This window comes from Dermacentor variabilis, chromosome 7, assembly GCF_050947875.1.
Source record: "Dermacentor variabilis isolate Ectoservices chromosome 7, ASM5094787v1, whole genome shotgun sequence".
Lineage (NCBI taxonomy): Eukaryota > Metazoa > Arthropoda > Arachnida > Ixodida > Ixodidae > Dermacentor > Dermacentor variabilis.
The window spans coordinates 109,278,696-109,297,319 of record NC_134574.1 but is presented as its reverse complement, the minus strand read 5'-3'; the positions used below and the strand labels follow the sequence as shown (position 1 = coordinate 109,297,319).

At 48.9% G+C, this 18,624-nt stretch overlaps 1 protein-coding gene across 1 annotated transcript; it reads left to right on the top strand.

The window, feature by feature from the left end:
- The first annotated feature begins 221 nt into the window (after positions 1–221).
- LOC142587013 (uncharacterized) lies at positions 222–16,879 on the top strand. Its single transcript, XM_075697887.1, has 7 exons — positions 222–322; positions 6,036–6,118; positions 8,214–8,331; positions 9,188–9,428; positions 11,020–11,182; positions 13,990–14,114; positions 16,644–16,879. Exons 3-7 carry the CDS (start codon positions 8,301–8,303, stop codon positions 16,786–16,788), a joined length of 705 nt encoding a protein of 234 aa, XP_075554002.1. The 5' UTR covers positions 222–322; positions 6,036–6,118; positions 8,214–8,300; the 3' UTR covers positions 16,789–16,879.
- The last annotated feature ends 1,745 nt before the right edge of the window (positions 16,880–18,624 follow it).

The following is an 18,624-nucleotide window of genomic DNA, read 5'->3' as shown; positions in this document are numbered from 1 at the left end:
GCTATATCTTGCTCTATATAGCAGACGTTAAACTATTGCATGTGGCCAAGCCAACTATAGCAATGGCAGTGCTTCCCTTCCTTTATTATTGCGCGCCAAATCGTGAATTTCGCGTCGTTTTCATGAGCAAAGAATAGCATTGCTTCTATAAGATGGCTTGCCAGCAGGCCGGCAACGTATTCCACTGAACTGTCGTCCTCGCTTTACCCAACTAGCGAAGATAGCAAAAGCTCCAGGATCTGGGCAATCGTGATCATCTTCCTGGTCATTTGCCTGATCTTCGGCCTCATCGTTGCTGTCTTATTCGCCACCCAACCCGAAGGTAAGTGCGGCTCAACCTGCGTGAAAGCCCGTTTTTAAATTTTAGATGGCACCGATAACAGCAGGAGCAGCAACGCGTTGAATATAGTCACTGTCGGCCGGCAAGACGATTCTTACGTGACAATCTCCTCAGCTGTCGAGCGCCATCAGCCAAAATCGACACTTCAAGCCAGGGGTGGAATTCACAATGCTTTTCGCGCGCAAGTGATTTTTTACCATGGGTGACCGTCTTCGCTCACAATATTGTCCCGTGGTAGTGACTGTGAAAAAAGCAGCCAAACTGACAAAGACGATCGAAGCTAGCGTTTTATTGGGCGAACTTGTGCCCTCAAAAACAGGCTACACTCAAAGAACGGCGACAGCGGCGAACACAGTCGGCGATTGTCGAAAATATGGCCAGCGAGACAAGCACGTCGGCTTTTAGAGATCAGTCGTCGAATGTTCCAGAGTAATCACTGGGACCCACATGCCTTCCACAAAGTTCTACGCCATTCGCGGCGCGCATACATGCAATCAGATTCCACAAGGTTCGACGACAACAGACAGCGGATAGAAGCATCGATAACATTCTAGAAAACTTCCGATACATGTAGACGCGTCCTGCGCTGAGCGATAAAATCTCGTGGACGGTAAAAACGCTCACCCGTAAAAGATGAACGAGTTCGTGTGTCAACTCCTTCCTCTCTAAAGGCATCGTCCCGATGCCGCAAACATAATAGGGGTGTAAAACACAAAATGACACTTGTTAAACAAAGTAACAACAAAGAAACAAAGTCCGAGGTGACACAGTCCAAAAAGAATTTGAAAGTTCAGTTATGCGAAGTCCCCAAAGTTAATTAGCGCTGGTGAAACGGTTTAAGACGCACAACATGAACTACTTCAGGTCGTGAGCGGCACCGCTGTGAATGCCGAAATGCCGTCTGGCACGACCTCATAGACCCGTTCGCCAACACGTCGGATGACCTTGTAGGGTCTGAAATATCGTCGCAATGGTTTCTCACTGAGTCCTCGTCGACGTATTGGGGTCCAAACCCAAACACGGTCGCCAGGCTGGTACTGGACGTAGCGTCGTCGGAGGTTGTAGTGTCGGCTGTCGGTACGCTGTTGGTTCTTGATCCGTAGGTGGGCGAGTTGTCGGGCTTCTTCGGCGCGCTGCAGATAGCTAGCGACGTCAAGATTCTCTTCGTCGGTCACGTGCGGCAGCAAGGCGTCGAAAGTCGTCGGGTTCCTGCCGTAAGCCAGCTTGAATGGCGTGTTCTGTGTTGTTTCTTGCAACGCTTTGTTGTAAGCGAAGGTTACGTACGGCAGGAGGGCATCCCACGTCTTGTGCTCGACGTCAACGTACATTGCTAGCATGTCGGCGAGGGTCTTGTTCAGGCGCTCCGTGAGACCATTCGTCTGCGGGTGGTTGGCAGTTGTCCTCCTGTGGTTGGTCTGGCTGTATTGCAGAATGGCTTGCGTGAGCTCTGCTGTAAAAGCCGTTCCTCTGTCGGCGATGAGGACTTCTGGAGCACCATGTCGCAGCAGCATGTTCTCGATGAAAAATTCGCCCCTTCGGCTGTGCTGCCTTTCGGTAGAGCTTTAGTTTCAGCGAAGCGGGTGAGATAGTCCGTCGCCACGACGATCTACGTATTTCCGGAAGTTGATGTCGGAAACGGTCCCGATAAGTCCATCCCGATCTGCTGAAAAGGTCGGTAAGGAGGCTTGATCGGCTGTAGTAATCCCGCTGGCCTTGTCAGTGATGTCTTGCGTCGCTGACAGTCTCGGCATGCCTTGACGTAACGGGCGACATCGGCGATTAGGTGCGGCCAGTAAAAGCTTTCTTGTATGCTCGATAGCGTCCGGGAGAAACCGAGGGGCCCAGCGGTCGGATCGTCATGTACGGCGTGCAGTACTTCTGGACGCAGTGCCGACGGAACAACTAGAAGGTAGTTGGCGCGGACTGGTGAGAAGTTCTTCTTCACGAGTAGATGGTTTCGAAGCACGAACGAAGACAATCCGCGCTAAAATGCCCTTTGGACAATGTCGGTGTGCCCTTCTAAATTCTCGACGTGACCTTTTAGCTCCGAGTTTGCTCGTTGCTGTTCAGCGAAGTCTTCCGCGCTTATTATTCCAAGGAAGGCGTCGTCATCCTCGTCATCTTGCGGCGGCGGGTCAAAGGGGTGCGGGATAAGCAGTCGGCATCTGAGTCGTTTCGTCCGGAGTTGTAGGTTACAGTGGTGTCGTATTCTTGTAGTCTGAGGCTCCACCGTGCTAGCCGTCCTGAAGGAACCTTTAAGTTAGTTAGCCAGCACAACGGGTGATGGTCGCTGACCACTTTGAATGGCCTCCCATATAGGTAAGGGCGGAATATTGCTGTAGCCCAAATGATGGCGAGGCCTTCCTTTTCAGTCGTAGAATAATTGCCTTCCGCTTTAGACACCGACCGGCTAGCATAAGATATCACCCTTTCAGATCCGTCTTTCCTCTGAACTAGGACGGAACCAAAGCCTAGGCTACTGGCGTCAGTGTGGATTTTGGTATCGGTGATCCCCTCGAATTGTGCGAGTACCGGCGGTGACTGCATGCGTCGTTTGAGTTCTTGAAATGTGTCGGCCTGCGGTGCTTCCCACTTCAACTCAACATCACATTTGGTTAGATGTGTTAGCGGCTCCGCGATGCGCGAAAAGTCCTTGACAAAGCGCATATAGTAGGCACACATACCAAGGAATATACGCACTGCCATCTTGTCGATGGGCTGTAGGAACTTTGCGATGGCAGCTGTCTTCTGTGGGTCGGGGCGGACTCCAGATTTGGTGATGACGTGGCCTAGAAGCAGAAGCTCGTCGTAAGCGAAGCGGCACTTTTCCGGCTTCAAAGTAAGCCCTGATGACCTGATGGCTTCCAGTACTGTATCAAGCCGCCTAAGGTGATCGTCGATATTTCCGGCGAATACAACGACGTCATCCAAGTAAACGAGAAAGGTCTACCACTTCAATCCTGCTAAAACCGCGTCCAACCCGCGCTGGAACGTTGCAGGTGCCGAGCACAGTCCAAATGTCCTAACTTTGAATTCGTAGAGGCGGTCTGGGGTGATGATGGCGGTCTTTTCGCGATCTCTTTCGTCGACATTTATTTGCGAATACCAGACTTGAGGTCCATCGACGAGAAGTATTTAGCGTTGCAGAGCCGATCGAATGCGTCGTCTATCCGTGGGAGAGGGTACAGACAGACAGACAAAGAACTTTATTAATGGTCCTGAGGAACCGGCGTTAGGGTACCTCCCTTTTCAGGGAGTCCCCGTAGCCGTCGTGGGCCGCACCCACGTCGGGGTCGGAAGATCGTGGTCCTCCGCCCTATACCTCCTTATTCGGGATCTTGTTCAGACGACGATAATCGACGCAGAAACGTAGGGTTCCGTCCTTTTTCGTCACCAAGACTACAGGAGATGCCCACGGGCTTTTTGACAGCTGGATGATGTCGTCGCGCACCAATTCGTCGACTTGGTGCCTTATCGCTTCATGTTCTCGCGTTGAAACTCGATAAGGGCTCTGGCGGGGTGGTCGAGCACACTCTTCGGTCATTATGCGATGCTTTGCGACTGGTGTTTCTCGATTCCTTGATGACGTCGAAAAGCACTCTTTGTATCGTCGAAGTAGACTTCTGAGCTGCTGTTGCTTAATCGTGGGAAGACTTGGATTTATGTAGAAGACTGGTGGCCTCGCGAAGAAACTCGCCGACGGTCTTCGGTCGGCTTCGTACCATTCCGGCAAAAAGTTCCTCCTGCACATGTCGCATGAGTAGGCGGACTTTCTTCTCCTCGGGCATTTCAGCGTCGGCGTGGCGGACTAGACTGCTCATTTCATCCGTCAAAATCGCGGTTGTCTCATTGGGTAGCTGCATGCGGGTTTCTAATAGCGCTTGGGCTCGTTCCTCAGGCTACGACGCTTGCGAATGTCGGCTGGAAGCCGCTTCGGAACAGGTCCCAGGTCGTTAAGTTGGCTTCTCAGTTCTCGAACCACGTTCTGGCAGCGTCTTCCAATGCAAAGAAGACATGTCGCAGTTTGTCGTGGCTGTTCGAGCTGTTAAATGTTGCGACTCTCTCATACGTCTCAAACCAGTTTTCCGGGTCCTTGATCGTTGAACTGCGGAACGTCGCAGGCTCCCTGGGCTGCTGCAGCACGATGGGGGAAACTGGGGCTGCCATTGGGGTGGACTTTGTGACAATTTTCCTGCTCATCTCAGGCAAAAGTCCGTGCTCCGGGGGCAGTCACTGCAGCCTTCGGCTACCGCACTGGTTCTTGTTAACGTTGGTGTTGTCATCCGCGTTCGGGCTTGGGTCACGTCTTTGTGGCGGCGTCCGGTACATGACCGCAAATCACCTCCACCAGATGTCACGTGGTAGTGACTGTGAAGAACTGACAGGTGAACTCGTTCATCTTTTACGGGTGAGCGCTTTTACCGTCCACAAAATGTTATCGCTCAGCGCAGGACGCGTCTACATGTATCGGAAATTTCTAGAATGTTATCGATGCTTCTATCCGCTGTCTGTTGTCGCCGAACCTTGTGCAATCTGATTGCATGTATGCGCGACGCGAATGGCGTAGAACTTTGTGGAAAGCATGCGGGTCCCAGCAATTTCTCTGGAACATTGGACGACTGATCTAAATAGCCGACGCGCTTGAATCGCTGGTCAGATTTTCGACGATCGCCGACTGTGTTCGCCGCTGTCGCCGTTCTTTGAGTGTAGCCTGTTTTCGAGGGCACACGTTCGCCCTATAAAATGCTAGTTTCGTCTTTCTCAGTTTGGCTGCTTTCTTCAAAGTCACTACCCCCCACCTCCGCCAGATGTCACGTGGTAGTGACTGTGAAGAATGCAGCCAAATTGATAAAGACGAAACTGGCGTTTTCTTGGGCGAACTTGTGCCCTCAAAAACAGGCTGCACTCAAAGAACGGTGACAGCGGCGAACACAGTCGGCGGTGGTCGAAAATCTGATCATCGAGTCAAGCGCGTCGGTTCTTATAGATTATAGATCAGTCGTCGTATGTTCCACAGTAATTGCTGGGACCCGCGTGCCTTCCACAAAGTTCTACGCCATTCGCGTCGCGCATACACGCAATCAGATTACACAAGGTTCGGTGACAATAGACAGCGGATAGAAGCATTGATAACATTCTAGAAACTTCCGATACATGTAGACGCGTCCTGCGCTGAGCGATAACATTTCGCGGACGGTAAAAGCGCTCACCCCTACGAGATTAACGAGTTCACGTGTCAATATGTCTAGCATAATGCTTGGCTGAAATTCTCTCTTAGAAACAGCTCTAGCGAAATAGCACTTTTGTGATTACGTGCCCAAAATATTTTACTCTCGCACGGCTGTTTAAAGCAAGCGTACTTTCCGTTTCTTTCTTTCTTTTTTTTTGAGAGCAAGCGAACACGTTCAGAAGACGCTATACGAGCCGGCTCTCATGGTGTGGGTTGACGGACAATGGCCTCCGAGATCACAGCGGCGCATACCAAGCCGCCGAGCTCTCGAGCTCACGGGCATACTTACTATATGGCGGAACACTTGTTTTCCAGCCGCCCGGTTTGGGGCGAGGCTTCCGAGTCTTGCACTAAATAATGGTCGCTGCAAATTTTGCCAATGGTCTATATAAGGTGACACAGAGGTGTATCTGCGCGATGGTTGCATTATTTTTAATTGTCATTGATTTATATCTGTATTTACAGAGGATGATATCGTTGTGGAAGTCCGCGGCAGTTCTGGAGGATCGGCCATTACCATTCCGCCTGCCCCGAGCCATACGCTCGCTGTAAGCTTCCGCAACTAATTCGCGTTCTGCGTATGACTTTGAGCGTGTTAGAGATTTAGGTACACGTGTTTCGTGTTTCGAAATTTTGTGCGAATTACTTTAGGCCTATACTAGGTGGCCCAGGTCTCTTGCACTGATTAAAAAGGAAAAAAGAAACGCCTTCTATGTGGATAAAAGCAATTCTGTGCAGTTACCAGCAATTTGAGGCAGTAAGCCATCTTTCTTGTGTTCTTTCTCAGAAATTAGTTTGTAATGATTGTTTAACTAACTTTTTCATTATACTGATATCGGACGGGCCAACAATTACTGTTACAGCACCTTCGAATACGACGATTTCAATTGTTTGCGTAGGCCCATCTGTTGCGCAACTCTATATCCAGCGTTTAGGAACAATCGCGGGGAATATTAACCATAACTACCTGACCAGCACGTAGCCCACGCTGTATATATCGCGTAGTCCCACGTTATATCTTCATATTTCGCGGTCTTTACGCGAAACGTGGGAGAGACATTTCACGGTGCAAACAATTGGAATTGACATTTTCGATGATGTTCTAACAGGTGATATTAAAAAGTTAGTTATTCATAGCCGTCTAGGTAATTATAACGGAAACAAAAACTACCGGACGCTTCTTGGCGTTGCTGAAACAACAACAAAATTTGTTACATCCGCATAGAATTCTGCATTGTTTTCTAAAATAAATGAAGAACTTCGTGCGTGATATGTGGGACACACTGTGAATACCGCTCGCACAGAATTTGCCGAAGAGACAATTTTTGTTACCATCGAAATGAAGCTGTCAGATTCCGGGTTTTAAAAACAAAAGAAAAAAACAACGTTCACACACTACTCTCCAAGTATACGGGGATGCATTAGTTGCCATGATTTGGAGCTGCACTGTGTCCCATCACTTTTTACACTATCTCGCATTTATAATGCCCTCCCCCCCCCCCCAAAACAAAGAGAGAAAATTCTTGATCAATCTTGCGCGCACTTTATTTAACACACTGTGCTCATCTCATTCCTGTGAGGAATGATATGCCACGCTTGTACGTCCATGCTGATTGCGCCCTGAAAGTACTGGGAATACAGCATTATTGAAAAGCTAGGCATGCGTTACAGACGGCGATCAACGCTGCGGCACAAATTCAGCCCCAAAGGGTGCAAATATTTCATGGAGTGCGTTTCTACAACTTGCTTGCCGTTTGGGTCCATTGACGTTCTCTCCTCGTTCATCATTTGTATGGTCATTACACTACTCTTGCTTCTGACTTTTTCATTGGCATGAAATTGGTCGCCGACAGCTGTCCTTTATTCATTTATTATCGTCGAAAGGACAGGCATTCATAACATGCTGCAAGCGCTCTTAGCACGTCTTCCCTGTGTTCGATCATGTCAGCACATGTCTGTAAACAGGCACCACTCGATAACACAGCCAAACATAGGAAGGAGGCAAAAATAAAGCATTTCAAACATGCTACCATACAGAAGCGATTAGCATCATTAATTATTAAGGTGAAAAAGACACAAAACTACTTGAGCAAACGGCCTGTCGGGAAAGAGCGTCAGAAAAGAGCGCCCGGTCGTTTGTTGGCGTTGTGTCCTCCTCGCCATACGTAGGAGCCAACTAGCCTAAAGAAGTGTGAAGTGCTCAGTATCGTGAGTCCTTCCTGTAACGCGTCCAATCCGCTTAGATAAGGCGTGCCTTGAATGTCTAGAGATCACACGACAGCAAGTCTAGTTGGCACTTTTTTCTCAACTAGCTGACTGGTTCTCGTTTTCGACGGGTTCACTTAGGAGATTCTTGATGACGGTGAAAAACTTTATCCCTCATTAAAGGGAAAGGGGGCAACGGAATCGAGGGTAGGGGAGGAACTACTTGAAGTAGGCCTCTTCTACCCTCTCAGCCCAGTCCAGGAGGGCCTCCTGAAGAGCTTCTTGAGTCACTTTAAGTCGTACGGCCGTTTGTCGCGTTCCGTTCGCATTACTTTGGGCCATTGTGTGGAACCGTTCAAATCCGCTTGTGTACGCAGGAGAACAGGCTCCTTGTAAAGCTTTGCTCGTTTCCGCTCTTTTGTCTTGCTGCTTCTCCAGACGATACCGGAGCGCCGCGACAGTCCCACACCGACAGGGGTTTCCACAACCAGCACGGCTGCGACGACGGCTACGCCGGCAGCAGTGATGACGTTCTCCAGCACGACACCCTCCCCGGGTAAGTCTCTGCGCAGGAAGTTCAGGACGTCTATACTCCGTTTCGTACATTGTAGCTGCTTCCACAGACAATGGCCTGCCTATCTGACCACGCTACTATACTAGCTAGTTCAGACGCAAGTCTCACTTCCGGCGTCTCACAGTGCAATTTTTCTTTTAATTTGCGGAGCTCCATACAGAATAACTACTTCATATATCACAACTACGATACGTGGCCGCAATGTTACGTCAAATCATTTATCATTTGTGCCCTTTGTGCTCCCGTTATGCGGCGTACTATCTTTTGGTCGCGAGTGCGAGTGGTGCGACGGGGCCGCGGCTCGCAGGAACGCGACACTCTGTCACTCTGTTCGTTTGGTGGTAAATGGGCTCACATCATCGAGCTCCTCACTCGCGCTTCCTTCTGGGCAAGCTGCGCCATCTAGCGGTGCCACCACTAAGTCCGCCAGCTGCCTCCGAGATGCGTGGGGCACCGGTGCGCGAGAGCGCTCCCGCTCAACCGTCGGGCTGTGGTTCAACTCCGCCGCGATCATCGAGAAGTTAATAGGATTTTTGCTTTTCATTCAATAGAGGCGTGAAAAAGGTTACATACATACATACATACATACATACATACATACATACATACATACATACATACATACATACATACATACATACATACATACATACATACATACATACACACATACATACATACATACATAAGTACGTACGTACATACATAAGTACGTACGTACATATATACATACATACATACATACATGCATGCATGCATGCATACATACATACATACATATCGCAAAGCTGGTGAACTTCGGCGAGAGGGTTAATCGCATTAATGCAACATCTCGCAGCCACTCCGGCGACGACGACCACAACTGAGCCTCCTCCGCTGCTCTGCTCTGTCGGCTCGCCGGCAGCAGCCATCCACCCGCTGTACCCGCCGGACAGGTCGTGCGACATCGTCTTCTTCACGCACGTGCGGGTCAAGAACAACACGGTGCAGCCGGTGCTTGGCAAGTTCGTCTTCCCGACGTTCAGGAATGTCTGCGCCACATACAGGGACACCACCTGCGGCCTGTCCTTCGACGTGAAGTAGGTCGCTCAGCGCGCGTGCTGGGTACAAGAAGGCGGTATAATACAATGCTCGCTGAAAGGGGTCCCCTCATCACGCATGCTGCGAGTGCTCCATCGGAAATTTTGGTTAACCGCTGATCGCTGTGAAGCGCAGTCTATGGAGCGATTTGGCGGATGCTCTCTTTTTTAAATTGCATCAGTACCTGGGGGACAAAGAGAGTCTGTGTTATCACGCGGTCATTGCTGCGAGGAGGCATGCTTCACTACACCAACACTGAAACTCCCTTCCTTTGCAACGCACAGCCTCTCTCCCAAGTACCTTTCTTTCCCTACCCTCTCCCACAGCCGCGCGTAGGGACCGCGTCACGTTTGCGTTACTGGCCTCAGGTGCCTTCTTTTTGCTTTCCGTTTTTTTTTTTATTTCTTAGCGGTGCACTTGCACTGGCGGTTTTACGCGTTTTGTATTGGAGAATGCACAGAGCTCACGCTCCATAATTATAGTGCCGTTTATGATGTCGAAGCCTTTATGCGTGAGACCATGATGCTCCGAGAGGCTGTGAAGCTCCCTCGAGAAGGAAGGCGCACAAGGAGCCTTTTGAAACGCAATAAGTGCGCAACAAAACTGGGACAAAGGAGGAACAGACGAAGCTGGAGTCGTTTGTTCCTTCTTTGTCCCCGTTTTAATAATATGGCTCAATAAAATAACGTTTTAGCAATATGACTCAGTTATGTGGCTCAATACCAACTCACCAAGCTGTCAGTGCTTCTGTGCCTTTTGAAACTTGAGCTATGGGTCATTTAACGCCAAACATACCAGCCGAGCACTCAAACCTCAGTGTTTCCTTTAATTATGATCATTTAATGTGTCTAGAGAATGCATTTCCAATATACTTGTGTGACGAAAATTTCTTGTGTGCCTGAGGCTCGCTTCACTGGTACCCCTAAGCAAAAAATAAAAAAAATGATAATCCTAATAAAATTATACCTAATTCAATGAAAATGGAAACCTTATTCAATACCATAGAAAAGTTGCGCTTTACTACGCATTCTGCGACGTAATAGCTCTGCCGTTAATTTCAATATGTTTAGAGTGCGTCTAGAAAAGCCAATTTTGGGCATTTCGGGAAGCTTTTATGAAAACTTTAAATGTATTCGCAGTTTTTTTTTGTAACTACGCCTGACAATCATGCGATTAAAGATTGTGCTAAAACATTTCCGCATGCAACAATCATAAAATATAGGAGAAAATGTTCCCAAGGTAAGGAAAAATTGAATTTCTCTCTCGTTTTTAGGAATTAAACCTAAAATCATGAGTGGTTGCGTGGTTCACCGAAGGGGACCTAAAAATTGGCTTCGCAAAGTTCATTCGGAGTGATTGTTGCTTTCAGAGGACAAATATATATATATTTGCCTATACTCCGTAATGCGCCATTTGCCAGCAGTGCATCTTCACTGTAATACACCGCTCAGTCTGGCGCAAAATGTTATGTACTGACCGCGCTTTTATCCGGAAGGTGCTGCTGAAGTGCTTTGCGTGCGGGAAAGAGAGGAATGGCGAACGTCCGCGATAAATACCGGCACAATCATTGGTCGCATGTATCCTCTGCAGCTTCCTCGACGCTACCCAGTTTTCCATCACGGACTTGTTGGACCATCTGGCGGAGCTGAGGACAGCGTCACATATCAACCACTACGGCGTCCTCAACATCTACGGGACCCCGGCCTTCGTCGAATTCATCAGCTCCACGTCCGAGTTGAGCGAAACTATCAGAGTAAGCGATGTTTCCGCCCCCCAGCGCGTCAAACGATAACGAAAAATAACACGACACAGGAGTGATAAAAAAATTTTTGGCAGTTCAGGGCCCGATGTGGTCGAAGCCTTGGCAGAAGTAGTAATGCTTAGCGTTGCGCTCGTACTTACTTCTCCGACAGTGTCCAAGACGCACGTGGACACGACGTGTTGGCGCCAGGCAGTACGCAAGGCAACTGCTGCGGCGCAGAAGGAACAGTGCCCCGACAGCTACCAGGCGTCCCGTAACGCTGGTCTGAGTAGGCGTGCCTTGAGTGGCATTGCAAGCGTGGCAGCTCGATAGAGCACGAGACTAGCGGGAAATCACCGGTGTTAGTTTAGCGCTAACTGAAATATTAGGTAAGGCTAGATTGACGCTTAGCGTCCTGTCCCGCTCAGACCAGGGCATATACACCGAGCAAGTGTACTTGCAGTGCATGCGCGCACAATGCTCACGTTAGCAGCGGGAGATAGAGCTACCGCTGACCTGGCACCGCTAACGAGGTGACCGAGTGCAGCGTGGATTGCGCGTGCACTTCGCTTCGTCTATAGAGAGTTTTAGTTTAACATTGCAGCGTAATAGCGGGTTGAGAGAAATAGCGCTACCGTTCCGCAAACGAGCTTTGCAGAAACCGAGTTCTAGCACAACGGGATAGCGTAGTTCACGCGTGCGAGGCTATTCAATCACGCTTTATAATTCCCATGCTTAACGCGCATAAATGATTGCACCTAATCGCTAAGCATTGCGTGTGCGCGCTAAACGTGGGAGAGGAAGCGGAATGACATTTGTGAGAACGTTGTATCTGTGCTCTCCGTGTCTGCTGCTCCGCGGCGAAATCTGTACAAGTCTGCCGTCCATAGCCTCCAAGATGACCCGATCTCAGAGAGCACATCCCGTCACGCCTAGTTCGCGACTTTGCCAATAGGTGGCGCAGCCATCCCAGAAGTGCCCGGCCACCATTTTTTTAATGCGAAATTCGGCTATCCGAGCTCGCTAAACAGAAACTAGGAGGCTGCAGCGAGCGCGAAGGCACGCGCTTCGAGGTGACGTTTAGCTTACGTCACCCAGCAACGGTTGTCCTGCGCGCTGCGACTCTGCGCTCTTCTCTGCCGCAGCGCGCTGGCTGTTCGTTGCTGGGTGACGTAAGCATAATGTCGCCTCGATGGGCGTGTTTCCGCGCTCACTGCAGCCTCCCTATTTCGGCTTCGCGCGTTGTGATAGGAGAAATTCGTCGCAACATAGTTGTATGGTAATCGACTTTTTCCAGAACCAAAAGCTGGTATGGATTGTATGTAGTGTTTTATTCAATTTCCCAATTACCATGACCCCATTGAAAGGAAAAGTAGGAACGGTGCACCACAATGTCGATTAAAAGAATAGTAAAAGAAAGTAAAGACACCTTGCTGCCAGTGACAGGTAAACCTACGCCTTCTAGCACCGTTTTGGGAAGTGCTGGCCCAACCTAAAAGCACCATATGAAACCCGCGATGCTGTACCAATTGAGCTACAGTGGTGACTGTTCCCCCGTCCACATTTTTTTATTCAGTATTTGCAAACGTGTATACCGTAGGCTTACTTATGGTAGTCTTAGCCAACAATGAAAAGAATGTCATTAAATAAGCGCAGCAACATGTCTCTGCTGCAGCCTGCTCGCGAGCAGTGGGCGGTGAGAGAATAGGAACAGCAATCCTTCTGGGGCGTTTCTCCACAGCGTCTAAACCTTCACACGCCCCCGCACATTCGAGCGACCTGCCCTGGCCGGCAAGTCCGGCTATCACTCGCACAACTCTCGACAATGCTACGCAGACATGTCCATTACGGAGCCGTGCTCTACAGCTTCTCCCTGGCCGACGTCATAACACACATGCACACGCACACGCGCGCGCGCGCACGCACGCACACGCGCGCGCACGCACGCACGCACGCACGCACGCACGCACGCACGCACGCACGCACGCACGCACGCACGCACGCACGCACGCGCGCACGCACGCACGCACGCACGCACGCGCGCACGCACGCACGCACGCACGCGCGCACGCACGCACGCACGCGCGCACGCACACGCACACGCACACACGCACACGCACACGCACACACGCACACACGCACAGTCTATGACATCGGTGACTAGCACCGCGACTGGCTGCGAGAGAAGAAGCAGCGGTATCTTGCGAGGAAACATGTTTACGGTAGATGTGAAATTTTTAGAATTTATTCCCCGATTCCCCAAGAAAGTACGTTGCACCTTCTTCTAGTGTTCCTTCCGGGTAAGTGACTTGTGCTGAGTTCTAGACTCGGACTGCTTCTTGACCTCATTTGTTTTACTATCACGGTTATTAAAATAACGCAATTTTAAGCGCCTGAATGTATTAGGACAGTTCTGAGTGTGCATGGACCGAAACCTTGATGACGTTCGTTAAGTGAAGCTCACAATGAAAAATTATCTTGTGTGTTCTTTCGGGACATGCGTTCCCGAAGTCTGCTAGATAGTGGAACGGGGTTCCAGTTAAGATCGTTTCTACCTATTAGGGCGACGCTTTTGTGAAGTTGCTCAGTGACACGCTTATCTATTTCGTATCACACTTCAAGCGATAATATCTCGTAAGTAGAGCTTCTCTTGGACATACTGCCTAGCAAACACTCTCGGCTTTAGTTTTGCAATTCCAACGTGTTTGACCTTAAAATTAAGAACTCTAAACTCTTTGTAGGGAATATTCTACTCAGCTACCTCTACATTGTAGTTTGTCACACGTGCGTGTTTGTGATGAAATATCTTTTTTTTTCAGGTGTTTCGGAGTGTCCTAGGAGACGACAGGAAAAGCCATATGATCGTCGTCGGCGTCGGCTACTTCTTCTACAACGACACAGACTCTTGGCAAAGCTTGTCTCAAGTTGTCGAGAAAGTCGCCTCGTGAGTAGGACAGCTGTCAGACTCAATCTTAAACGAGACGGAGCGAAGGCTTCTTCCCCACAATTGAGTGGCAGCGCCACCCTCACTGTTATATAGACCTTCTTCAGGCCATGACGTCACGCAGATTGCCGCCTGGCGTTGCCTGCCGCGAACCTGCTAATTCTGGCAGGCGCGCGTTAATCTATTGGTACTGGCCATTGTGACGTCGTACAGATAAATAAGCTAAATTGCAAGTTACGGTGGCTAAAAATTCAAGTGGCTCACCGAGAACTCGCAAAACGTGTTTCTTTTTATCCTGCTAATACTCTTGCACGCTAGCGACGTCATACGTTTATTTCTCAGAAACATAAAGCTTTCCTTAGTCTGTAGAGCACCTCCGCAGTATGACTCCTTATCATGATCATGATTACTAATTATTTGACGTCGTAAGGGAACGACGCCAGTATGCACAAAATGGTCGTAAGCTAGGACTATTACAGCAGCTTCACCCCTGAAACTTCACATCTTCCCACGTCGCCTTTTTCCCTGTCCTGTTCTTACCCCCTTTATACGAACTGCGGGCGAAGAGTGGCAAGGCTGTTGTTATTCACTCGTTTCGCGACTGCACAAGTTCTACCCATTCTCTGCCTCTTCGCCCTGCTCCCTCTCTGCGATTCTTTACCCACCTCTCCTCAGGAATCGCTAATTAGTGGAAGGGTAAATGCTGCACTTCGGCAATGGTTTTGTAGGATGTCACGGATAATTACAGCGTCCAAACGAATTTCTCGCGCCGTAGTTCCTCTCTGTCGCGCTCCTACTATGCATAGACAAGCTATAAGCCACCCCGGCCGAGGCGTGCAAACAGCAGCAACAACAGTCCTCGTGTTTTCATATAATTTGTCATGAGATGCATGCCTTGAGATATACGTCATTTCATGAAATGTCATTCATTTCATGACATGCATTCATGTTATGATGCATGCATGTCATGCCCTTATATAGGCTTACTTTGATATAAACTACATTGAAGAGATAATCACGACGTAAGAGTAGACAGACAGACAGACAGACGGACGGACGGACGGACGGACGGACGGACTTGAACATGAATCCTTCGACTTGAATACTTCGAATCGAGTTAGTTTTGTCTCGTTGTCAGAACAGATTCATGCGATCAGAAGGGGCAATTATTTCTTTCAGCTGTGAGGCTTAGTTTAGAGGCTAACTCCGATTTCTCTATTCAAACGCATATAAAACCCAGACCATCCCGTCATTAAAAAACCGCAGAGCCAATTTGAATGAAAATGTATATTGCTCTTTATCTGGTTCTCGTCCTAACGCGACCTTCCAACGCCACGAGCACGCCTCGACGCCATCGAGCACGCTCGTGACGCGGCGCCGCAGCCAATGGGAATTTAGGAGCCGTCTCGCTGCTACAGACGCCCGGCGCCGGCTTTTTCGCTCACTGAGTCATCGGACGCTATCGCATCAATATGTGGGTCGGTCCCGAAGTCAGTGCAGTCTAACAAAGCGCTAGGTGTCACCGGATGAGCGTGCGAGGAACTGGCATATGACACGTGTGCCAGCCGTTTCAAAGAGCGACATTGCCACGAGAGAACCATGCGTGCGATCGTTTCCTAATGGAAAGAAAAAGGCATGATTAAAAAAATCTACACAATTCTGTGGTTTAACGTGCCAAAACTGCGATATGGTTTTGAAGCAAGCCGCAACGGAAAGGGAGGGGGTGACGGGAGGGTGCACTTCGGTTTAATTTCGATCACCCGAGGTTCTGTGACGTGACCCCAATGCACGGCAGACGGGCGTTTCCGCATTGTGCCCCATCGAAATGCTGCCGCCGGCTCCCTCCCGCGCCGTCGGGCTCAGCAGCAAAACACCATAGCCACTACAACGCCACCACGGCGGGCAAAGAGGTTTGATCCCAGCATCGGTCTCGCTTTTTCTTTACAGCGTTATAGGTAAACTGCACTCATCCTCTCAGGTATCCAACCGAAAACTTGATATGCGTTGAGCATACGCGATGCGCATGATAGTGCGCATGAGAATGCAAGTTTGTGCGAGATACTAGGTATGCCAACTTTTCTTTGTTAAACGCGAATCTGCCAGGTTTCCCGTGATGCAACACCCGCAGCTGTCCGGACGCCTACCACGCGCCGGAAGTGAGCCGATTCTGGGTACAATTGAATAGTAAGCTGGTGGCCCGCTGACATGCTATGCCGGATTCACTAATCACTCTGCTGGAAAATGCGGTGCACACGTCGCAACGATTTTAAGGCGTTTAAATAACCGCATCACGAAAGTTACGTAGGTTCCAGCATGTGTGTATGACCTGACGTTGTACCGTGCATAAGAGAGTGTCTCTAATGTATAAAATTGACATTGCGTACATTGACAAATCAATGTAAAAATTTTAATGTTTCAGCAGCTAGATTCTGACCAATATATTTTTTTAACTTATACGGAAATGTGAGCGTCCACTTGCTATTCTGTTCATTGTGCAATTCGTTCTTCTATTTCTTTCTTTGGCTGCAGGGACGACGTGGACGTTGTGGTGGTAATCACCACTCCTCTGTCACAGCCCGATCGGCGACAGTGCCTTACGCTGCCCATCAACGCGATAGACAGCCAGAATCCTTTCGTACCAACAATGGCAAGTGCAACAAATGCATTGCCCTAGAGCTTCTCCGACCTATTCTGGTCGAAGTTATTGAATTCGCAGCCAAATCTCCTTAGTTGTCGACTCGTTGGATCGAATTTTCCGATAATGTCAACGTACTGTCGTCGTCTGGTCAAAGCGCGATGATACACGCCACCTAAGAATGGCTATATCTTAGCTTGTGACGTCGCCATGTGAAGAGTTCGATTCCTGGTCGTTACGGCAGTTTTACGATGAGGAGGGAATCCAAAAACGTGACTCCTGTGCGGGGCTTTGTTTGTTGCGATAAAGAATTCTGGGTGGTCAGTGATAATTCTGAGCCCAGCACTAAGGCATCAATCTTTCCTGAATATGCACGTCCTCCGAAGCTCCAGTCATTTCATTCAGTTTTAGAGAAAGAAAAGACGCATCTGCGGTTAGAATATTGGGCTATCGTAGATAAAAGAGCGGAGCAAATCAATATGGCAACATTGCACGTGACCTGAATTGCGAGGCAAACACGTGAAACCCGAAAAGTTGGAAGCATTAACGTGACAGCAAGGCTTCTTGCTGTATGAGACATGCTACCTTGACAGCCCCTTCTTTTTTAAACACCCCTTGGCAACAAATTTACGAACATTTTTCTCCGTAAAGGCTGCTTGTCATTGGCCAGCCGCTCTCGCTAAAAGCACGCCCGACATCACGAATGGCTGACGTCTGCTCTTGCGAGCAGTTCTAGCGTAAGACCCTACTCAAAGCATCTGCAAGGAAATCAAAGCCAGAAAGAAAGAAATTGTTGAATAAAGCGTATAGTTCTGTCCACAGATATTAGTTGTGAGAAAATAGGCATGGGTGATGTGTAAATCTAGGCAGCACTTGGAAACAATCAGCACTGAAAGGTTATGTGCACTTCTGTTCTGATATAGCAGGTTTTAGAGGCAACAGACAATAAAGCAAGGGTTTGCTGGCCACTTGTCTGTATTTAAGATGAATCCCTTCTGCCTGCTATTTGAAAACATGCATTTGGTGCATCATGCTCGTGACTAGTGGTGACTAGAAATTTCAGTGCCAAAGTTAGTACATGTACTCAAATAACCTCCCCCCCCATCCTCAAAAAAAAGTAGAATCAAATACGGCCATAACTTCCTCTGGGGGAGTATTATCGTAGTCTGAAGAAATATATAGTAGGTTTAAATTTGCCCGTTTGCGAGCTGAACGTTCGTGCTTCTCTTCTTCCACTAGACTAGGGTAGCGCTGCCTATCTCGGGCTGTTCTTGTGCACGACGTAGAAACAACACCTACCTTCTTTGGTCGAGGCAGTCAACGTCATCACATGCATATAAGAACACAGCAGATGCCCTTTCTCTCAGTCGTGAACTGCGGCCTTCTCGAATGATCCAGACAAGTGCAGAATTAGAAGAAACAGAAATGTCATGAAACCATGCCCGCATCACAATTTGTAGATAAAAATACTCATAAATAGTATGCATTGTATGTATACATTATATACCTACCAATGTGTTCCGTTCCAATGCCCCGTTCTCAAAAACTAAAAGTGTCGCTTACATGGACAGACGTCAGGGATGCTTTCTGCCATTTTTTTCCCTCTTTTTCGCACTTTCTTCCTTTGTGTCACGCTTCCGGTGGCTGTTACGCACCGCATGCATTTCAAGGGTTTCGGAAGTTAGTGTTGCTGCTGGCTATATGGCGTATTCGAAATCTGCGCACGTGAGCCAAAAGCAAAAGCTGTGACGTTGTCTCTGCGGGAGAGAAGAATGACTAGCATGAAGAGGATACCGATGTTCTGATGGAATTCATTTAAGTTTTCAGCTGTCCCCACAATGTACATCGGTGCGCTCGCTGTTTCATCTGTACATA

What these genes read in the sequence shown, in the direction of transcription:
- LOC142587013 (XM_075697887.1), top strand. Translation starts at nt 8,301, where the DNA reads ATGACGTTCTCCAGCACGACACCCTCCCCGG. An exon ending in CAGCACGACACCCTCCCCGG is followed by an intron (nt 8,332 to 9,187) that starts GTAAGTCTCTGC and finishes AACATCTCGCAG; the next exon opens with CCACTCCGGCGACGACGACC. An exon ending in GTTGTCGAGAAAGTCGCCTC is followed by an intron (nt 14,115 to 16,643) that starts GTGAGTAGGACA and finishes CTTTGGCTGCAG; the next exon opens with GGACGACGTGGACGTTGTGG.